A 23,248-nucleotide genomic window follows, 5' to 3' on the forward strand; every position below is an offset into this window, starting at 1 on the left:
GTACACATCTTACTGGAAAAAGATTCCACTTCTACTGAAACACTGTCAGATGTCTCGACCACGACCACAGAACGTCTAGAGGGCTGGCCAACAGGTCCATTTCCTATTCCCAAATTTGCGTTTGATGTTGAACTGGTACTTCAAGAAGGAAATGCCGAATATGAAAAAAGTGGAAAACTGCTGAAGTTGAAAATGCACCAAAAGCATGACATCATGGAAACGCTTGGAAAAACCATATATAGATACAAGGCTTATGACGGAGACTGTGACAGACAACAGGTAGCAGAGGCACTCGTGACCAAACATCCATGTTTGAAAGAAGCAGGAAATCACAGTTTTGAAGAATGGGCAGGCAGACTCAAATTTAAGATGGGCAATTTCAGGGGGAAGCTGAGGAAGGCAGGATGTCAGGAGCTCCTTGTAAATGCTGGAAGAAGAAGTCTAAAGCAGCCTGGAAATGCACCTCCGCACAAAGCCATTCAAAAAGCCAGACGTGCAGAATCCAACTATCTACCCAACTTTCCCCAAGGACATGATCCGGCAAGTCTTGAGGGTTTGAGGTTGAACATTGTTCAAGAAGTTCAGAAGACTGATAGAAACCTACCCCTCATTAGTAAGATGACGCAGGATGATCCAACGGTGAGGGAGATCATGGACCAGTGGCCTGCACTCCGAATGGAGTCTGAGGTAGGTTCAGTAAGCACAAGTGCCTTTATAAGTGACTGTCTATGACTGTATATACGAGTATGACCCATTGACTCCAATGACCAACTTTGTGTGTATGTCTCTATGCATGTATGAGTATGTACTATGTATGAGTAACCACCCATTGACCCCTGTAACTAATTGGGGACGCATTCGGGACACACACACAGCCTGCACCGCTCGTTCACATGGGTGTGATTTAACAATGCCCTGCTTCACACCCATACAGTTAACACACACATTCACACATGAGAGCTAACCAGTACAACCCCAATCCTACACCATTGAGCAGTTGGAAGTTAAGTTGTCCCCATTTGTTTTTCCCATCCAGGGGATGTAAAAGGCAACATTGCATTCTCATCTAAACTCATAGGGCCCACACAATAATCTACCAAACATCTGAACTTTGTTCTTTGTTTGCTTGTTTTTTGTTTAATGTAGGTGTATGCCGAATTCCAGCGCCTTACGAACCAGAACCTGCCAAATAGATTCTATGCTGAGCTGGATCGTCACACTCCACGGTTGATAGCCATGTTTCGTCAGAAAGCATTCCAAAGTGGAAAAATTGCAGAGGCTTTGGCTGAAATCTTAAAAGTCCACGATGAACAGGTAAAAATGATTTAGCATAGAAACGGGTATTGTCCCTAAGACTCTTCAGGCTAATCGTGTTTAATTTGTAAATTATGTCTAAAAATGTACACTTCTATTTTAATCTTCATAGGAATTGTCCGATGTCCACACAAGGCGTACCACTGTGCTCCATGCTCTTCCTGTATTTCTGCGAGAGGATGCCTCTGCAGTCTTCAAGACATGCACGGTGAGTCCTCACAGACCTAAATTAACTTAAAAACATCTTGTTTGGGCCGATGGTATTTCATTGTTTCAGCGATGAACTCTAAACACTTGCTGCCTAACACGTTGGATGCTAGAGATGTCCACAGACCTAATCAAAAAAAGCTGTGAGGTGCCTAGGACGTCTATTGCCAATCTAACCATCTCTGTGAAGGTCTCTGGTGCTGGGTGAACCTCTTTGCTTACAGGACTGACATTGCCTTTATAGAAGTCCAGGGATTGTGATGTTATGTTGAGCTGTTACACACACACACACACACACACACACACACACACACACACACACACACTCTAGATACCATCTTTAAACATGTACAATGTATTTGCAGAACAGATGCGACTAATTCAGTGAAGCTCTTAATTTGGGTGCCATTTGGCAATCTGGCCATCTCTCCAGCTCTTTTGGTAACAGACAATTTATATCAGGATACAAATTCTATATAGAACAAAGATAATGTATTCGCTTCAATTCTCTAGTATAACAGTTCAAAATTGGCTGCTTTTTGAAAATCAGCTCTTGTTTATCCTGTGAGTTCTTTCTCTGATCAAACATATAATATCCTATAAAACGGTATTTCTAAAGAGCTAAACATTTACTGAACACTCCATAGCAATGATGGTTATTGAACTATACAGTGATGTGATTAGTATGTGATGTGCATTTTTGTCATTCCTTCAGGAAGATGATGATCCAGGGCCTTTTGGTGCGGTGTGCCTCCTGACGGCTGCAGCAGTCGGTGAAAATGTCAAGCAGCCAATCCACTACAACCCAAAGAAAGTAACCATCATCATTGAAGGTGATGCGGTGATCAGTCTCCCCCAATTTCCAGATGCTGCCGTTGTTCTGTTTGGTCTGATGTACGCACTGCATCTTAATTATCCCAAAGGACTGACCAACACGTTTGATTTTTTCCAGAAGATTTTGATGGGTTTGGACAGTGCTAAACTGTCACTCAGACTGCAGAGCCTTTAGAACGAGTTGCTTAAAAATATATAGATTGTGGATGGCAGAAATGGCCACTCTACAAACTACGAGCATCTGCTTTTTCTGATTAAGAGATTATGTGTAGAAGGAAACAACCAAATGCAACACCTGCAGGTGCAGACTTGTCTTCTTTCAAGGGAAAACAATAACTTTCATTAACTAGTAACTATCCATTGGTCACATGAGTTACACTCAACAGAAGATCTAACCTTGTCACTTCAGCTTTATATAGTCTGCACATCCTGTCAAATTCAATCTACTGGGTCCTTGCCTATGTGAATTTGGTTGTTAACTTGTTTCCTACATTGTGTTAATGTGTTTGGCCACAAATGAAGAGTTTCAGAAATTTGAAGTCAGAAGGACACTTTATTGAGAGAACCCGTTTGAATTTGTTCTGAAGGTTTTGATGGGTTATAGTGGTAATGCAGAGCCTTAAGAATGAGTTTAATACGTAATTGTGAGTTTGTAAAGCGGCCATCCACAACTTTTTCCATGTGTAGTGCAACTCAGGTCTGTCTCACTTAAAATAGAGGGTTTAACAGTCATAGCTTCTTAGAGGGCAATTCCAAACCTCTTGCATGCAATTAACTTTGGCAGACCGAACATTTCCATTGATGGGAGGGAGGGCTAAGATAAGTTTCTATGTCCAAGTCTGTTAGATGCGGTCATGCTGAATAGTTTTACAAAACTCCAGAAAAGAAAAGTATAACGCAGGTTCCGAGGAGTGAATAGTATTTTAGGTTCCAGGTTCAAGTCTGTTCGATGGGGTCATGCTGAATAGTTTTACAAAACTCCAGAAAAGAAAAGTATAACACAGGTTCTGAGGAGTGAATAGTACTTTTCCAGTCCAGGGCCTTCCTTCATGCCATTGTGGTCATAGTGTAACCGCAGTTCCACACTATGAAAAGCACATACTGTAGTTGGATAAGATTCTCAATTTTTTTCCCCTGTCTTCCAAGAATATTCCTGTTAAGTGGTATTTACTAAAACATTGTTTGTGACAATTTCATTTGTTTAGTATGTTTACAATCTGCTCATGACATTTATCGATGTATTCAACTGTTAAAAAGTACATGGTACATTCATTCCACTGTTATAAAATAGTTTTAAGAGTTAACCAAACACATTTGCATCAAATGACCTGAAGGTCATAAAGTTTGCTATACTAGTCCAGTTTTTCCAACTGTGACCAGTGTAGCTGCGCACCATCGCAGAGTCTGGGGGATAGAATCAACCGCGGTGCATCTGCCTTTTCGAGCATCCTTGCGAACACAATTGGCCTGTGTTCGGGGGGGGGGGGAAGCTATAATTGTCACTGCAATTACTCCTACGGGCTGGGGTGGCACCTGTCAGAGAAGAGTATGACGTAGGCTCTACGTTCTCCTGGTGGGGTGAGCCCATAGGATACAACAGCAGTGACATCATGTGGTTGGGGAGGAAGAAATTGGCATAATGACTAAATTTGGGGGGGATGATAAAATGGCAATTTTACATTTTTATAGCTTTTATCGCTTTTACATGTGTGAAGATGTGTATGGTCAAAACTCTTAATTGTTTGCACTTTCAATTGTTCCACTATATGCCTCAGGTTTAAAACTATAGGAACACTATAGTGCCACGCACTTGAAATGTGTATATTTGATAGAATTTGCATTACTGTATTGTTTAATTTGTTTTGTCAGTCTATTTATTTAATTTGTTATTATTTATTGCTTTTTTATTTAAAGGAGAAATCCACGCAAACATGTACCCTGAATCAGCTTATAATCCTGTCCCAACATGCATGTTGCCTTGAAATGTTTCATACATGTCCCTTTTCCACCACCCTGGCACTAGTCCTGGCACTCTCAGATGCACCATTTGTCACCCTTGAGCTGCCGTTCATACAGAACCTAGCATTGTAGTTCTTGAAATTGCAAACCCTCTCGGCACATTCACAAACTCACAAACATTCACAAACCATACCGATCAATGTTGCACAATATACAACCAAACTAGGCATGCTAGTTAAAGACGTCCAAGAGTATCTGTAAAGCGACTACATGAGAAAAGGACCTTAAAGTCGCTGAGAGGCGATGGGATGGGCCAGGTTGTCCGACGCGCTCCGCTCCACAAACAAAAGGAATTCGCTGGGTCCAAAACAATGCGTTTAAGGGGTTTTATTAAAGCAATGTAACTCAAAGGGTGCTCAAACATAAAGTAAAGTAACCACAGCGATCAACGTAAATAAAGTAAATAAAAAGAAAGCAAAATAAAGCGGTCAACAAAAGGTATGGCGTCCCACACACCCCCTCTCTCTCTGTGTCCACAGCAGGTGAACAGGTGATGTTAAAGGTAACCTTGGGTCCGCCCCTATGCCCGTCAATCATCCACATCAACACCAGTGACAGCCTACTCATTCCTTGACCAATGTATAATCAACATAACAGAACCAATTCATGGCTCTTACACGCCAGCCCCTAATTATTAGGTTATTACATAATAATTACATCAAATACATGATAGGAGGCATGAAATAACTAATCCAATTCCCAAACTTTTTCTCATATGATCTCTTCAGCCAATTGCGAAAACGAGTCATTGTTCATGAGGCCAGATGTTCCCGCACAAAGTCATTTTCAGAGTCATTGTAAAGTCAATGTCAAAAGTCAAACCCAGTCAAGATGAAAGCAATCCAAGTAATTGTAATCATATTCAACCTGAATTCAACAGGTCCTGGAATAGTCCAAACATTCGTCCTCCTCTGCCTCCTGAATTAAGCTTGTCTTGGTTATTGGCAGTTCCAGGGATCTGTTCTTTATTATTTTCCATTCGTAAGGGTGGTAGGGAGATGTGACTAATTACCCCCTTCACACTTTTGCCTTTGTGCGGTTTTGAGAAGTCCTCTGGAATCCTCGTCAGTATGGTGAACTCCACGATTTCCAGTTCTGCCTTCTCAAGATCATCCCCTGGCAAGCAACTTGAAACTTTCTCTTTCTCAAAGGTCTCCATATTATTTTCTATTGAACATCTATTTTGGTCCACGTCCAAGTCAGACTGTTCAAGGTCCACTTTTATGTCTTGTTTCTCACAAAGAGACAAGAGCCAGGTCATGAATATTAAAATCCAAGCTACAGACTTTACCATACGTGTCCAAGATTCCCAGTATGGGATCACGTGAGTCAGTGCACCAACCTCCTCCTTGGTCTGTATAGCATTGACCACAACAGCCTTCTTGACCTCAGGGTCATCCGATAGTGGTTGATGTGTTTCATCTGGATCCGTGTGTAGCTCTTTCCTCCACGAGACATCCATGCGACTCGGCTTGGTGGCAGTAATGACCTTAATTTGCGGGATGGTGATGTCCCTTCTCCTCAATGGTGAGCCGGTCTGATACTGGCCATTGAGCAGTTCCATAAATATATGATCTTCTCTTGAGATGCCAAGTTGTTCATCACTGTTACGTTCTGGGAAATCTTTCTTAAACTGAGGCTGCCACAGTTCGTCCAAGTTCATGACAGACGCCCCGTTCACAGAAAACTCTGGCTGTTGACGATCATTTGCATTCTCGCTGCCTCCTCTCATCGGCCCATTCACAGTCCAGCCCAGTCTGGTCCTGATGGCATAAGGACCATTATTAACACTGCGAATGACATGCAGCGGTTCTAAAGCCTCAGGAACATTTGTTCCTATCAACAGCTCGATGTCAGCATCAATCTCAGGCAGATGAACACGATTTAAATGAGGCCATCTCTGAAGATCCTTCTGTCTTGGAATGTTCCTTTTGTGGACAGGCATGCACACCTGTGTGTAAGCCTTGGGCAGTTCACAGAAGTGCTTCTCATTCAAGGCAGAGACTTCCAGCCCTGATATGATGTGACTAGAAACAACTTTCTCTTGGCCCATTGTCTTCAAGAGAACATTTGTCTTCCTCCCTGTGAGGCCAAGTTTGTGCATTAGGGCTTCAGTACAGAATACTGCAGAGCTTCCTGGGTCCAAGAAAGCATAGATGTTAACAGTCTTGCTCCCCTTCTTGGACTTAACCTGCACTGGAACAATAGGCAGCTTGCAGTCATTGTCGCCAGCCCCAGTAAGGCCACTCGATACTACTGTGCCGTCCACTGATAGCCCTGACCTCCTTTCAGCTTGGTCAGACTCTTTGTCCAGTTCCGTTAAAGTTATGTGAAGTATTGTTGGATGTTTAAGACCACAGGTTTCACAGCTCATCCGTTTTCTACAAAATCGGTTTAAATGTCCTATACACAGACAGCCAAAACAGACACCGTTTTCTCTCAAGAAATCCATCTTCTCTTGGTGAGGTCTTTTTTCCAACTGGGGGCACGAATCCAACACATGTTCTTCTCCACAGCAAAGACATGTCTTCATTATTTGAACATGTTCCATCTCTTCAACTTCACGCCGAGACATGGGTTCCACAGGGGTCATGGTAGTTGCATAGCTGGTTCCTCTCATTCCAGAATGAGGTTGTGAAGTATATTTGCTCACACCTTTAGTTGTAGTTAGTGACGGAGCATCCTGTATGTTTCCAAATATTGGGTCGGTTAAGATTCTCACTTGTTTCCCAATAAAATCAGTGATGTCCATAAATGTAGCTCTACGTTTGTGCCTTTCCTGCAGTTCACAGGCTACATTTCTCCACATGTCCCGGTGTTTGTATGGCAACTTTCTTATAATGGTCAGCATATTTGCAGGCATGTCTAGCTCGTGTAAATATTGCACCTCCTCCATGGCATTACAGCAGCCTCTAAGGAAAAGACTGTACTCTTGAAGGGCTTTTACATCTTCGATTTTAATGGGCGGCCATGAAAGAGCTTTGTCCATGTATGCAGATGCAATTTTCTGCTCGTTTCCAAACTCCTCTCTTAACAGGGCCTTGGCTTTAGCATACCCCCTCACAGGGTCCAGGTGCTGGCAGCTCCTGACAAGTTCCCGGGGAAGACCCTTTGTCTGCTGCTCCAGATAATATAGACGATCACTGTCATTTTGAGTATTATTCTCAACTCCATTCTCAAAAGCCTTAACAAAAGCATGATACTTTAATGGATCCCCATTAAAGATCGGTACCTCTCTCTTTGGCAAAAAGGAGAGGCATTGTTGCTGTATCAACAGTGTGGTTATTTCATTTTGCTTTCTCATAATGCCAAGCATCTCATTTTGACAGTTATTTGCATTTTCATTTCCAGAATTAACATTTGGATTTCCAGAATGAGTATTTGTATTATCCGGATGATTAGTATTGGAATTATTGAAAACATGTTGCATTGGTGTATTTCCATGTGTGTTTAAAGTTGACTGACCTTCACTGGTCTCCTGCCACTCATCACTGTCTTCAGTGTCAGATTCAGAACAGTTTGAAGAGAGGAGCTGGTCGTCACTAGTTGGTTGTGATGTTCCACAGTCCTCTACATCAGCTTGTGTTTTCAAGTGTTCAGTTGAGGTGCCGGCTACAGGCTCTGTCTCTCTGTTTTCATCATCATGATCATCTTCACTTTTCACTGCTTGTAATGTCAACGTTGACCCATCAGCCTCCATTGGTCTTTGAAGTAGCTCCTCTTGTTCATCTTTAATCTGTGGTGGTTGTGGTTCCTCCTGGACCAGACTGGAGCTCCTCTCCTGTTGTTCAGTGACAACTTCCTCTTTACACACAGGGAGGTGCGGGACGGCTATACGGTACAACTTTACTACAGGTTGCATCTTCGCATCAAACAGTCCACGTCTCTGATCCACCTCTGGCTGTTCCTCTGACACCGTTGAATGTCTTTTGGAGGCCATCTCTCTAGATACTGTAGACCTCTCCCTGTGGTGCTCAGTCTCATCTTCCTGTTCATCTTTAATCTGTGGAGGTTGTGGTTCCTCCTGGACCAGACTGGATCTCCTCTCCTGTTGTTCCTCTTTAATCTGTGGAGGGTGTGGTTCCTCCTGGACCAGACTGGAACTCCTCTCCTGTTGTTCCTCTTTAATCTGTGGAGGGTGTGGTTCCTCCTGGACCACACTGGATCGCCTCTCCTCATATTCAGATGAAACCTCAGTCTCATCTTCCTGTTCATCTTTAATCTATTTGTGTTTGACCTGCAATGCTGCCAAGTCAGCTTGAACAATCAGACATTCGGAAGAAACCCTAGAAGTGGTAGATTTCCCTCCTGTATCAGAGTTTTGCATTATAGATTTCCTTCCCACATTTGACACACTGTCATTTGGATGTACATCATCTTGTATGTCATGCGTCATTATTGATGCAGCTTGCGTTATTGAATGAGGGTCCTCCATTTGGCCTACTGAGGGAGTGGCCACATTTTCGTTAATCATGTCAGTTTCAAATCCCAAAAGTGAACTCGTTTCATTTGTAACAAATTGAATTTGCGCACCAGTGTCAACAGGTTCTGTTTCCTTTGGTTCAGTCAACCACTTTTCCACATCACATTTAAATGAATTGCTGTATTTTGCAATGCTGTAAAACCATTCCTCTTGTCTTTCCTTTTCCTCGTCATCAGGCAATAAAGGCAATAATGTATTGTGAGACATTGTGGCATTTGCGTAATGTTCGTCCAGAGTAACCAACAAAGATTTCACCCTCAAAACATTTCCCCTTTTTTCCATAAAAGATTTTATTTGTGGTATTAGTGATTTCATTGTATTGACAGAAAGGCGGCGCTCCCGTTCAAGTTTGTCAATTTTGTTCAGCGCGGCCTTGGCCGTGAGCATAATTTCTCGTTTTCCACGTTCCATTTCTGACTGAGAACTGGTAACTTCCCCAGTATTTATTTGACTCATTTTCCTCTTAATTTCAAAGCTATTCGTGCAATTTAACACATCCACATTGCACACATTGAATTGAAAGGAAACCTATCCACAGAACATCATTCATCAGTATTCGGCAATATTCGCACACCAACAGCACAGCAGTTTGACAGACAAGCGGATTTGAATAGACGGCGGATTCCTTTGACAGCTACGAGAGGATTCATCAAACTTTACTCATGAGCGTCAACTCAACCCGTTTCGTGATCAGGTAGGTTACTCGTCCCCAATGGACTTGTGCAGACTGCGTTCCTTCCTTTATACAGTCTACAAGCGTAGGCTACTACCTGACTTTCGTGGTTGACTTTGACCGTGACTCACGGAAATCGGAATGTTTGTTGTCAGCAGCGGCCATGCAGAGCCGACGAGCCGTGATCCTCCGTCCTTGTCTCCGACCGTCTTTCTTCAATTCTTGTCCATTTGATCCGAACTTCTGCTGTTTAATGCCGCCGTTGACAATGCCGACTTTTGTTGACAATGTAAAGCGACTACATGAGAAAAGGACCTTAAAGTCGCTGAGAGGCGATGGGATGGGCCAGGTTGTCCGACGCGCTCCGCTCCACAAACAAAAGGAATTCGCTGGGTCCAAAACAATGCGTTTAAGGGGTTTTATTAAAGCAATGTAACTCAAAGGGTGCTCAAACATAAAGTAAAGTAACCACAGCGATCAACGTAAATAAAGTAAATAAAAAGAAAGCAAAATAAAGCGGTCAACAAAAGGTATGGCGTCCCACACACCCCCTCTCTCTCTGTGTCCACAGCAGGTGAACAGGTGATGTTAAAGGTAACCTTGGGTCCGCCCCTATGCCCGTCAATCATCCACATCAACACCAGTGACAGCCTACTAATTCCTTGACCAATGTATAATCAACATAACAAAACCAATTCATGGCTCTTACAGTATCTTTATGAAGCTGTACTTGCTCCATTGTTTCATGATATTCGTATTCTAGAGCAGGATGGTGTCTTCATTGAATCACTTGGTCAGAATATCAAAGGCACCATCTTTTGTGTTTCTTCTGACAATTTGGCAGCCCGTGGAGTCATTCAGGGCTGAGTATGTTTGCATATTATGTTAGGCCACAAATGAGTTTCAGAAATTTGTTAAAGGACACTTCATTGAGAGAACAGCTTCATAACAATACTCCTGGACATCTTTTCCCCCAGCGATGAAGTTCAACCGGCCTGACAATTTAGGCCCCTGGGTTCTGTATAAACGGCAGCTCGAGGGTGACAAACATTTGGAGCTAGCCTACTAAAATACCCGCATTAGAATGAAGACTAGCTTATTACCATTCTCGCTGCAAGGTCAACATATGTTGGGACAGGATTATAGGACCGATTCATGTGTTTTGGTGTGGATTTCTCCTCAAACATTTGTGCCACATTGTCATGATTTTTCAAAAATAGTAGATCTACAAGCTTGTAGCGCTGCACTCTGTGCCCGCTATGAGCTTTTAGATCTGCTATTTTTGAGAAATCGCTGCTGCATATCTACAAGCTTGTAGCGCTGCACTCTGTGCCCGCTATGAGCTTTTAGATCTGCTATTTTTGAGAAATCGCTGCTGCAGATCTACAAGCTTGTAGCGATGCACTCTGTGCCCGCTATGAGCTTTTAGATCTGCTATTTTTGAAAAATCAATGCTGTTTATTATTTTTGCACAATTTCAAGGAGGAAAGCCATTGTCATTGCATTGTTGTTGGAACAACTGTTCTGTTCCATATAAATAAATGTTCATGGAACATGAAATACTGTTGTGATTATAATTTATAGTTTAATTTAGAACAATTGTTTGAGTTGACATAATATATATTTAATTAATCATTTTAAAAGGTAATGTAGAACAAAAAAAACATGTCCAGTAACTACAAGGTTTAAGTTTTAAGTACATCTAATTTTTGAGTTATATTAGTAAAAAAGATTAAGTTATGAATACATCTAATATTTGAGTTTCATAGCTAAAAAGGTTAAGTTATGAATACATCTATTTTTTGAGTTTCATAGCTAAAAGGGTTAAGTTCTGAATACATCTAATTTTTGAGTTTCATAACTAAAAGGGTTAAGTTCTGAATACATCTATTTTCTGAGTTTCATAACTATAAAGGTTAAGTTCTGAATACATCTATTTTTTGAGTTTCATAGCTAAAAGGGTTAAGTTCTGAATACATCACATTTTTGAGTTTCATAACTAAAAGGGTTAAGTTCTGAATACATCTATTTTTTGAGTTTCATAACTAAAAGGGCTAAGTTCTGAATACATCTAATTTTTGAGTAGTATAACTTAAAAAGGTTAAGTTCTGAATACATTAATGTTTTGAGTTTGGTCATCCAAATATTGAAGTACAATTTACTTAACTTCAAGTAATGAGTTACTCTAACTTTTAAGTTTGCCAACTCAAAAAAATTGAGGCAAATGCTTCCGCTAAAAGATTTGAGTATTTCGTACTCATTGGGGTTGTGTGTGTGTGTGTGTGTGTGTGTGTGTGTGTGTGTGTGTGTGTGTGTGTGTGTGTGTGTGTGTGTGTGTGTGTGTGTGTGTGTGTGTGTGTGTGTGTGTGTGTGTGTGTGTGTGTGTGTGTGTGTGTGTGTGTGTGTGTGTGTGTGTGTGTGTGTGTGTGTGTGTGTGTGTGTGTGTGTGTGTGTGTGTTCTACAGTGTGAGATGACTCAGCAGTGTCACAAGAAGAAATGTAATTGTAAATGTGGAGAGGAGCACCCAGACTGTGCCCGAGACCCTCACTCTTTCTTACCTCGATACATCTGCATGTAATCCTATACTCTAAGATACATCTGCATAGTGTAATAGGTATAGGCCTATACTCTAAAATACATATGCATGTAGTGTAATTTGTAGGCTACACTCTCTGAGTTAAATTAACAGTGGTTTTACAATATAAATTGGGGTACCAGAGATAGAAATGCCATTAAATCGGGGGTCCGTAGCATAATGCGTGTTAAACTTGGGGGTCCTTGAAATTAATGTTTCGGAATCACTGCTAGAGCCATAAAAATCCTCCCTTATCGGGGTCACTGGCATATGTTTTCAAATGGGGGTCCCTGGCCTAATACATGTTGATTTGGGGGTCCTTGACATGAAAAAGTTTGGGAACCACTGCTATAGGCTATATAGGCCTACTCTAAGATATCTGCATGTAATCCTATACTCCAACTACATCTGCATGTAGTATAATCCTATAGGCTGTATACTCTAAATCAGGGGTAACCAACCAGGGGTTCGCGAGCTACCAGTAGCTCGCACGAGCCATCCAAGTAGATCCCGGAGTGAGCGGGTGTCAGACTGACAGGCAGCCAGTCCATCACTACCAATACACAGAATAATACACGTGCATTTAGAATAGCTCGCAGTGATGGCCCCAGACATGTGTTGGGCCATCAACGTTTGTTGCACTATTATGCACAACTTGTGCATAATAGTCAAGCATATCAGAACAGAACAGTATAAAAACCCACAGAGCTAAACAGCCTCTCACGCACTACTATACCTACACAGGCAAGCATGCAGTGACTACTCTACTCTGACTATGGAAGATCTGGCGGAAAGAACTCATAATCATCAATAATCATTTCCACCAGGAATTGGGAGCATGCATCCTTCCGACTTAGCCATGTTTTGGCTCAGCGCAAGGAACCATTTACGGACAGGGACATGGTTAAAGAATTGCTGAACTGCTTGTTTTCTAACCATAAAAACAAGGAGGAATTTAAAGCATTGATACAAACGTATTCAAAGACTTGAATACTTTTCACTTCAATTTGACGAGTCCACTGATATGTCATGGACACCGCCCAGCTAATTGTGTTTTTCCCTGATTTTACCACCAAAGAGGACTTTCTCGCCCTTTATTCTGTTGAAAAAAAGGACCCGGGGTGAGGATGTGTACAATGCATTCAAGGATTGCGTGCATGAGGACAAGATTCCTCTTCATAAAATCCTATCAATGACAACAGACAGGATTTGTGTTTGCATTAATTAACTTCGGACTATCCACTGGAGGACAGAGCTAGAAAGCAGGACTTTTTTGTTCACTTGTGAGCAGAGAGAACTAGAGAAGTATCCCCTGATTGTGTCTTGTGCACTCAAATGCCTACTTTGGCTCCACTTACTTATGTGAAATGGCCTTTTTACAAATGAAAATAATAAAATCCAAGTTTAGAACTCGTATGACTGACTGACTCACATCTTAATGACAGCCTCAGACTGGCAATCACTAACTACCAAATTTCAAAACGCTTGCAGATAATGTGCAGTCACAGCAGTCTCATTAAAGGTGGGCTGACACTTGTATCAGTCACCATAACTGTTCAAATATATGGTCATGTACTGTATGCATTTGTCATTTGAACATCTGTAAATGTGAATATTCATCGAACTGAGAAACTAAATATTGTGCTATATAAGCAATTAATTTCATGTCCTTTGCGTTTTGTTTTATTAAAAAAAACTCAACAAATAAGAATAATAATAATATGTATATTTCTAATACATTTGTCTTAATATTTAGGCATTAATTATATAACTATCAGTTATTTATTCTTAAACTATAGACTATAGATGTGTGCACATGCATTGAGCCTGTCAGAAATCGCAAAAAAACAAGTGTTTTTTTTAACAAACTTTAGTGGTAGATCATGGCTTACACTTGGGAATAAAATGGGCTCTTGGGCTTGAAAAGGTTGGTTACCACTGGTATAGAGGGTATGCGCATGCATAAAGTGAATGGCAGATCGAGTGGCAAAGTTAGTGACAAAGTGAATTTAATGTTATTTGACTATATAGAAGTGTCTATTTGTACGTATCTAAATGTTTTGATGAATTGAACAAGGTGGACCCTTTTGTAAACAAGTGTAATGCTTAATTGGGTCGTCCACTCACAGTTAACAGTCTTTGTATTGAGTTTGTGCTTGAAATGTACTGTAATTCTGGAAACTGTTAATAAATATTTCAATCAATCAATCAATCAATCAATGTTGTTTAAAGTCAGTTAATGCATTTAATGGTTTGATTGTTGGCTGTGATAAAGGAACTAAAAGGTGACGAAGAAGAACAGCAGAGGAAAAAAACACAAAAGTCAGTTGGCAGTGAAATTCAGAACAGCGCCACAGCGCGTTGAGAAATATCATTACCTCGATCAGTAGTAGTTCATCAGCAGTTGAGCCGTTGAGCTAAAGAATCCGCCAGAATGTTCCATTTGTACACCCTCAGAGTTAAATTAACCTTGATTTCACAATATAAATTGGGGGTCCCAGAGATAGAAATGCCATTAAATGGGGGTCCGTGGACCGTGGACTAATTCATGTCAAATTCGCCCTAACCGTAACCTCAAAAAAACAAGTAATCCGTGGTTGTTGGAAAAACATTAGAATGGTTCGAACCAATTAAGTTATGAAGTTAGGACTCAAAGTCGGATATCTAGCCCACTAGACCACTGAGGACACTGTCAGGACGGGGATCAGTGTCTGTATTGACTATTTAAGCCGTGACGTAACCCGCTTTTCCAGAGCCACTTCCGGGTCTTTCTTAAGGAAGCTTCCACATCATATATTTTCTTTGTCATAGACACTTGTACAGTTACGTTAATAATTCTACTCGAGTTGGAAGCATTAAGGCCCATTTTAACCCTCAATGGCTTCCATTCTGAAAAATTACGTCATTGTAAAAAGATTCAAGCGTTGCTGTTTACAATGAGAAGCGGACCGGAGCGGGTGCCTACTAGTACCCGGATGTAACGTAGGAGGACTACAATATGACTACAAGAAATTCGCGGGAAAAAACTCGCGGGCGTGGCCTCACACCGGAAGGAAGTGACGCCCCCCTCAAATACGGCGCAGAAGCGTTGAGGCACGTTTGGTCAGTGTTTGTTTGAGAGTGCCACGTCACACACCGTGTCCGTCGTCGTCTGCAGGCAGCAGGTAAATAAGGAAATGTTATTTAATGCTTAACGCTGTTGTTTTTGTTCAAACATGTTATCGCTTATGAAGTTACTTGTTATAATGTTCATATGTTACTACTACTTTTTAAAACCGTATCCCAGTAGCAGAGTGGGTACTGTCTTCAGTTTGTCCAGGCCCTGATAAGTGCATCTAGTCGAGGTTTATTATTCATTCAGTATTTGAGCCACGGACCACCACTCTACATTAATAGACTCTCACAATGGTGGTCAGTGGCTCAAATGGGTCTGAGAGGCTAGATGGCCTCAAATGGTGGTCCGTGGCTCAGATACTGAATGAATAATGGACCTCGACTAGATGCAAAAACAGTTTTGTTTGGTAAGAAGGAAACACAATCACAGTCCTCGACGGGGGCGAGAACCCAGGCACTGATGTTTGCAATCCGCCGACTGTACCCACTCGGTCACTGAAATACTGTTTAAGAGAGTAGTGGTAACATATATAAACATTTTAACAAGTAACTTCATAAGTGACTCAAATGGTGGTCCGTGGCTCAAATGCTGAATGAATAAATAATCGACTATAGGTGAAAAGAGTATTGTTTGGTTGGTAAAAGGACAAACGTTCTGTGAAATTGGCGGGAAGCAACAAACATTCTTTGAAATTGGCGGGAAACGATCCCGGGCACTTTTGTTATCAAAGCCCCGAGAGTTCTCCCTGAAAAATGTCTAATATTGCAGCCCGTTCAGTCGCAGCGGTCGGTTTGTTTGGGCCCCCCAGGGGGGGCTGCGACGGCCGCGCGTCGCTTCCTCCTCCCAAACGGAGTCACTTCTTCATCCTCCCGGACAAGCGACGCCCGGCCGTCCCGTCGTGGGGCTCCCTGTTGTCCCCCTCTGGGGCTCTGAACCTGCTGCCTGGCCGCATCATCAGCGTCGCGCATCGCATGTAGTATGAATCCACCCGTGCCGTGCACTGCAGAATTAGAGCAGATCTACAAGCTCCGACGCGTTGTGAACTTTAGGGAACAGCAAAGTCTATGGACTGTTTGTTTAGTGCACTAAAGCACAGTGGGCACATGTTTTAAGTTAAAGCAATTTATTCCCGAATCCCTATATTGTTCCTGATGAACAAAGTAAACATTTTCTCATACTTTATCTACAGCTTCTGTGTTGCTTTAAATAATTATATTATCAGTATTACATGAATGTGAATCAGTGAATGTATTTGTTTTGCACTGGCATAGTAATGGCATCTTCTTAATTAGCCTATTTGTTTTCTATGATCTCATCAGGGAATTGAAGTTATTAATATATCTTGCTCAATAATATAGCTTTGTACTGATTGATAAAATCATAGACAAAATCTGAGATGCTTATTTACTCAATGTTCATATCTTGCTCAATACTGAGTGTAGATTTGTACTGATTGACTCAAGTATAGTTAGTATAACCTTGTATCCCCATCCCCCGCAAAATGTGTCTAGCACCCCTAAAGTGCCCTTTTCAAATGTCGGCCCCTGCCCCTCCAAGTCCCTGTGCACGTCCCTGAGCTAATGGCACAGTTTTTTCAGTACATGCATTGTACAGTTGGGGCGTGTGGGAGCGCACACTGTACTTTGTCTGCTATGCCGTTTTGCCTGGTAGTCTGCTATGCCGTTTTGCCTGGTAGTCTGCTATGCTGTTTTGCCTGGTAGTCTGCTATGCTGTTTTGCCTGGTAGTCTGCTATGCTGTTTTGCCTGGTAGTCTGCTATGCTGTTTTGCCTGGTAGTCTGCTATGCTGTTTTGCCTGGTAGTTTGCTATGCTGTTTTGCCTGGTAGTCTGCTATGCCGTTTGCCTGGTAGTCTGCTATGCCGTTTTGCCTGGTAGTCTGCTATGCTGTTTTGCCTGGTAGTCTGCTATGCTGTTTTGCCTGGTAGTCTGCTATGCTGTTTTGCCTGGTAGTCTGCTATGCCGTTTTGCCTGGTAGTCTGCTATGCCGTTTTGCCTGGTAGTCTGCTATGCCGTTTTGCCTGGTAGTCTGCTATGCCGTTTTGCCTGGTAGTCTGCTATGCTGTTTTGCCTGGTGGTCTGCTATGCTGTTTTGCCTGGTGGTCTGCTATGCTGTTTTGCCTGGTAGTCTGCTATGCTGTTTTGCCTGGTAGTCTGCTATGCCGTTTTGCGCACACACGGCCAATCTTCCGCGCGCGCGTGCGACGCAAGGGCCCCCTGACAATCCTTTGCTTAGAGCCCCCTGAATGGTAAATCCGGCCCTGATCAAAGCAGTCACACTAACCACTCCACTATACTAATATATATATAAATATCATCAGCATTGTACAAAGGATCAAAAGTAGCAATCTTCTACATTCTCTAATTGTGTAGTTTTTTGGAAATTAAGCAGTTGCTTAACAACAATTAAACTATTGAGAGTGTAAAGATCTACTACTGGGGTCCATTTGGTTACCTAATTTAAATTGCTCTGTATTGTGACAGTAATCATTGCTATAGTGTTTGTTCAGTAACAGAGGTCTCCCGGTCTCTCCAGCTTTTTGTTAAACAGAAAAAGCATTTTCTGAAACTGCAATTTTATCCAATCAGGAACGCAGTCAGGATACAGATTAAACAACTGAGATTGTAATGTAACAGACACAATTAGAACTGGAACAATATAGCTGCAAGCAGCGATAAGGCGGGACCAAGAAAGAAGACAATACGCAATAAGAACAATATGCACAAATAAGAATCACAGGCTGAGTGGTCGTTACCCGGATTTGAACACACAACCTTGTGGTCTGAAGGTGAGAGCTCAACCGACTGAGCTAAAGCTGGGGAACACTAGACTGTAAGAGGGGGGGAAGAAGAAAAATGGAGGGGGAAGAAGGGGGGAGAAAGAAAAGAGAAGAAAGAAGAGAAAAGGAGAGAAAACTTGAGAAAATGGAAGGGAATGGATGCAATTCTAACTCAGCTTCATGTACAATCCTGCTGCAAGCGATAATGTATCCGAATATTTTCAAAACGCACTGAAATGTTAAAACTAGCGTTTCTAGGAAGGGGAAGTACGGATCCCAGTGTCACCAGTTCAAGCCCCGCTTTAAGCAAACTGTATGAGTAGACTTTACAGCAAACGTTCAGTGTCCCCGGTTCAAGCCCCGCTTTAAACAAAACTGTATTGAGTAGACTTATGACAGCAGTGAATGGCAAACGTTTAGCATTGGATTCAGAGTGATTTCACGTAACTGCTACAGTCAACCAAATTATTTTTCTCTGCAGGGAGTCAAGTATGCGTTTACTGAACGTCATCATTCATCAGCATGCTCACATTTAGTTATATATCTGCTGTCTTTGCATAAACACCTTGGTTCCTGCTTTAAGGAACTGACAAGCCCTTCCAGCACATAATGTTTGATAATTTCTTCAGTTTTTTTAAGTCCCATTTTGTAAAACCCAAGTTTAAAGCATACAATTCTGTATTGTGTAGGCCATTCTGTAGCTCATTATTAAATGTGACAATTGTTATTGAGTCATAACAAATCTTTCAAATATCACTTAATCAAATTAAAGTAGCCTACCACCATTATGACTTACACTAAAATACAGTAGCATACACATACCCTATCCCATCCTATTCACACAGGAGGCAAATCAATTCTAATTACTATATAAAATATATGAACCATGTTAGGTTATTATTAATACAAGTAAACATTATATGGACAGGGTTTGAGCCACTGCAATTTCCTGACATTTGGACATTTAAACATCACCCTCTAGTCTAGTCCTAGAGTGTCCTAGGAGGAGGTGAAGACATGGTGGAAGACCATCTAGAGGTAATTTGTTGTCTATTCTGACACCTGCCACACAGCCTCTTTGGACACAGTTTTCAACAGCTTCAGTGAAATTGTTCATTTGTTTAATGGACAGTGTGACAATGAATTTAGACAGACAGCAGCGCAGGGATGTGACCCTGATTCTAGCTATGTAGAATGTACCAACTGCCACTGCTTGTTTTCTGACATCATCCGTACTTCATGTCAATACAGAAAATATTAAAATAGGGAGGAGTAACCTGTGTTGCAATTAAATAATGAACCGCAATACTATAAAATCCTAACTAAGAGTATACAAATGGAACCAAATTGATCTGCCCTATCTTCTACAGAGCATAGGAGCAATACATAAATAAATCAGGTACAGTAAACATATCTGTAATGCATATTGTCTAAAATCATCAATCACTCATTTGATTTCTAACTGTTGTAGCATTTGGCCTATATACAGCATCAAACTCATTTTTACCCATTATAAAATGTTGCCTAGTTTGCCATTATCTAGGTGAATTTCCCATGCACCTGTCATTAATGGCTATGAGTCATTGAAAATATTGATTGGGGTCAGCTAGGGGACCCCCAGGGGTCCTTAAGTCAGTTCCAAGTGGTCCCCAACATACATATACAAATTATATATACATCAGAGCTATGTGAAAATAACCGATCTACAAGCTCACAGTGTTGGGTGAACTATACAGTCAGGGTGGAACAAAAAAAACGTGTTAGACAAAATCTGCTATGTGAAAATAGCCAATCTACAAGCTTCTAGATTTGATTATTATAGGCTATTTGTCTAGCATGGACAATCTGTTAGAGATAGCACACAACTTATAGCCTATTATAAAATCCCAGGTTGATATAATACACAATCCTCTGTGATCACCAACTCACCAGAACATCTCACAATAAAAACGTTTGGATTGTCATGTTTGAAAGTGTTCTATTCATGCAACACTGAGCCTGTAAGCTGTGTGATGCTAACGCGCTAACGCCGTTAGCATGGTCTGCCTTGGTCAAATAAAAAACGGGCAATCTAGACACACAAGGTTACATGAGTTTATAATGTTACATCAAGTGTTTCTGTGAAACAACTCACGTTACTTGTGGTCTGCGCACACTGTACGTTGCTATGGTAACATAAACACAAATGCTGCTAACGTTATGGTCACCACCACTGTTAGCATGTGTGCTATCAGGCAAAAGCTCAGATAGATATAAAACTCCTGGCCAAAATGTCATACAAAACACAACACATAAAATCGGAATGTTATTGTGACCTATTGAGCACAAACAGACCATCATGATTTTCTTGCTGGACCTATAATTAATTTATTTGCATTAAATTTCCACTCGCCCATATAAATAAAAAGAAAGATGGCTGCCGTCAAGGCATTCCAGCTTCATTCCATTGGCCAGTTAATGAAGCCGGGATCTTCCCCAGCTTCCGTCATTGGTCAGTTAATGAAGCCTGGAGAGCCGTGAATGGTCAATTAATGAAGCCTCCTCCTGCGATTCGTCAGTTAATGAAGCTCAAAGCCCCGTGAATGGTCAATAGGCCTATCTCACAGCCCGTTTTTCACGCCCACTTCCGGTAAATAGTGGTGACTTTAACATGGGCATTTACACGTTTTTTTCTCTGGAGAATCTAAGTACATTTTCTAATGTAAAAATGTGACAGACCAATATTATTATGAAGCAAACAAGATGGTAAATCAGGTCGAGCAGATAGAACAAACCTTACCTTGAGAAAACAAAAGTTGTAGACTTCTTAAATAACCTCTTTTAACATGTAGCGTCTATGGAGTGACGTCACGCTATCACCACTAACCCCGAAAGGGGGCGTATTTAGGGGGGCGGGGAAATTCTGTGAGATAGGCTTATTAATGAAGCCTCCTTACAGTCTTTCAGGGGCTGGGTAGAGCTATCTGGACAGTCAGTTGTTTCATTGTAAACTGTAACATCATTCAGTGTTTTGGTAACGTAAAGTGTGTGTCCTCATTTTGGGCATGTCATTATCCATTACTACAGTGTGTTTTGCTGCAATTCTTTTCACGTACAAACTTCTCTTCAACTGGTATTTCAGATAATGGTCCATACATTGTGTGTAAAACGTTTCACGCAAATTGCTCAGCAAAGGAAGTCAGGTATAAGCATTTTTCAAACTGCTCAAAATGGTGGAAAATATGAGGGCGGAGCTTACTTGTCAATGTGACAGATGTGTTCCCCATGAGTCAAGGAACATGTGGAAACAAGTGCCATGAATTTTGACCAAACAAAGCATGATTTATGACTGTTAAAAGGTTTCATTTTCAAAAAATTGCTATAGCGCCCCTTTTGGCCAATTGGAGTAAGACTGCTTTCAGTGCTATTTGGCATGACCCTCTACTATACTGTAAAGTGACATAAGCATATGACGCTGCGTGTATGAATTAGAGGCAGAAGAAGAATCTTCACAAACCAGCAATTTTCATTGGCTCATAAAAACTTTTTTCACTTAAATAAAATGTACTACGATTTTTTGGTCAGGTGAAAAGTCAGAACACGAAAGTTGTTCGGCATGAGGAGACACATATGTGTATCAAAGTGTCATTACCAACGGTCAAACGGTTCATGAGATATGCACGTTCAAAGTTAAAATTTTAAATTGAGTGCTATAGCGCCACCCTTTGGCCAATTGTCATGGGCTTCGCATAGTCACCGTTTGGCATGGTCCTCTACCAGATTACAGCGTTTGCACCGTTCAGTCAGAACTGCAATTTTTGGCGGAAGTTGAAGAAGAAGAAGGAGAAGAAAAATAAACACAAAAACAATAAGTGACCAAAGTCACTGCGTGACTTCTTGGTCTCTTAATTAAGCTCATAAATAGCTACTTTCTCCTGATTGGCTGAAAATGTGTCACCTACCCGAAGATTCTTTTTTTAAACCCTTTTCTATTTATTTAAGGAGCATTCAGTGATTTGGGTGATTTGGAAAACCACCCAGTCCGCCCCGGGTAACAAAATGTGCACATGCACGCTCTACAGTGGGGGGAAGTGCAACAGGCCAACAGCATGTGCCCGCCCCCACTCGATCATGATTGGAGGAAGGCCCCTCTCATCCTGATTGGATGACGGTTTTGCCACCCGCCACCAAAACTGAAACTAGGGTTTTTTTACCCCAGGGGCTCACTGGGGACAGGGAGGAACTCCTTATATGGTCAGCACACTCTATAGTAGGGAGGATTATCCAGAAAAAACAAGTGATATTTGAATTAAGTCAAATCACTGAATATACCTTTAAAGAGCTGGAGAGACAGGAATATTCCTGTTACTGAACACACACTCTATACTATAGAGTCTATAGTAATGATTAGCAATCATTACTGCACAATATAGAACTATTTAACACTGTTACTGAACACACACTATAGCAATTATTACTGTCACAATAACTTTGTAATGCTACTGATGTTTGTGTGCAACATTTGAGCTGACAGGCCTTTTTTTATGTCAATCCATCAAGTCACCTTAATTCAAGTGATAGATTATATACAGGGGCATGCCATGTGGTCTACCTGCACAGCCTTTGTGATCTACTGGTAGATCACGATGTACCTTTTGGGCACCCCTGCAATACAGGATTCCTGTCCAGAATTGTTTTATTAAATATAGAGGATTTAAGTCGTTCTGAATTTATGTGTGTTTCTTTTTCTGTCTTTCTTTCTTAGGACGGAGATCAAGGTAGATGCCGTTGGAAGGCTCAACACAAGCTGAGGCCCCTAGAGATCCATCCCAAAGCTTCCCTCAGGGAGCCCAGCTAGCCAGCAAGCCCGCCCAGTCAGCCAACGCAGCCAGCCAGCCCCACCAGTCAGCCAGTGTAGAAAGTCAGGCTGCCAAGCCAGTGCACATCAGCCCTTGCAACCAGCCATTGCAGCCAGCCTTGCTCAGTCAGCTCAGCCAGGCCTCTCTCGCGGCCTGGCCCTCTGTCTGTCTGGGCCGGTCTTCCCCGCCTTGCCTTGCAGCAACAGAACTAGCCGGCCTGGCAAGCCAGCCAGCTCAGAATGTGAGCCCAGCAAGCCAGCGCAGCGAAAACTTTTACAAGCCCAGACTCAGGGTGCCCAGACAGCCTGTGCAGCCAACAGCCAGCCAGCCCAGACCAGCATTTGCAGCAAGCCAGGATCCAACCCTTGCAGCGCAGCCTTAGGCCGGATAGT

At 41.8% G+C, this 23,248-nt stretch overlaps 1 protein-coding gene across 1 annotated transcript; it reads left to right on the forward strand.

Annotated features, from left to right (window-relative positions):
• Nucleotides 1-571: 571 nt before the first annotated feature.
• On the forward strand, nucleotides 572-2,561 carry LOC306920399 (uncharacterized protein). Its single transcript, XM_079497139.1, has 4 exons — nucleotides 572-687; nucleotides 1,147-1,314; nucleotides 1,427-1,522; nucleotides 2,237-2,561. The coding sequence occupies exons 1-4, from the start codon at nucleotides 619-621 to the stop codon at nucleotides 2,528-2,530; spliced, it is 627 nt and encodes a 208-aa protein (XP_079353265.1). The 5' UTR covers nucleotides 572-618; the 3' UTR covers nucleotides 2,531-2,561.
• Nucleotides 2,562-23,248: the final 20,687 nt, after the last annotated feature.

This window comes from Electrona antarctica (genome assembly GCF_951216825.1).
Source record: "Electrona antarctica genome assembly, chromosome: 3".
Classification (NCBI taxonomy): Eukaryota; Metazoa; Chordata; class Actinopteri; order Myctophiformes; family Myctophidae; genus Electrona; species Electrona antarctica.

Bases quoted from the DNA above. Each gene is read 5' to 3' on its own strand.
- LOC306920399 (XM_079497139.1), top strand. From the start codon at position 619: ATGACGCAGGATGATCCAACGGTGAGGGAGATCATGGACCAGTGGCCT. The intron at 1,315-1,426 runs GTAAAAATGATT...TAATCTTCATAG, and splicing joins TAAAAGTCCACGATGAACAG to GAATTGTCCGATGTCCACAC. The intron at 1,523-2,236 runs GTGAGTCCTCAC...TCATTCCTTCAG, and splicing joins CAGTCTTCAAGACATGCACG to GAAGATGATGATCCAGGGCC.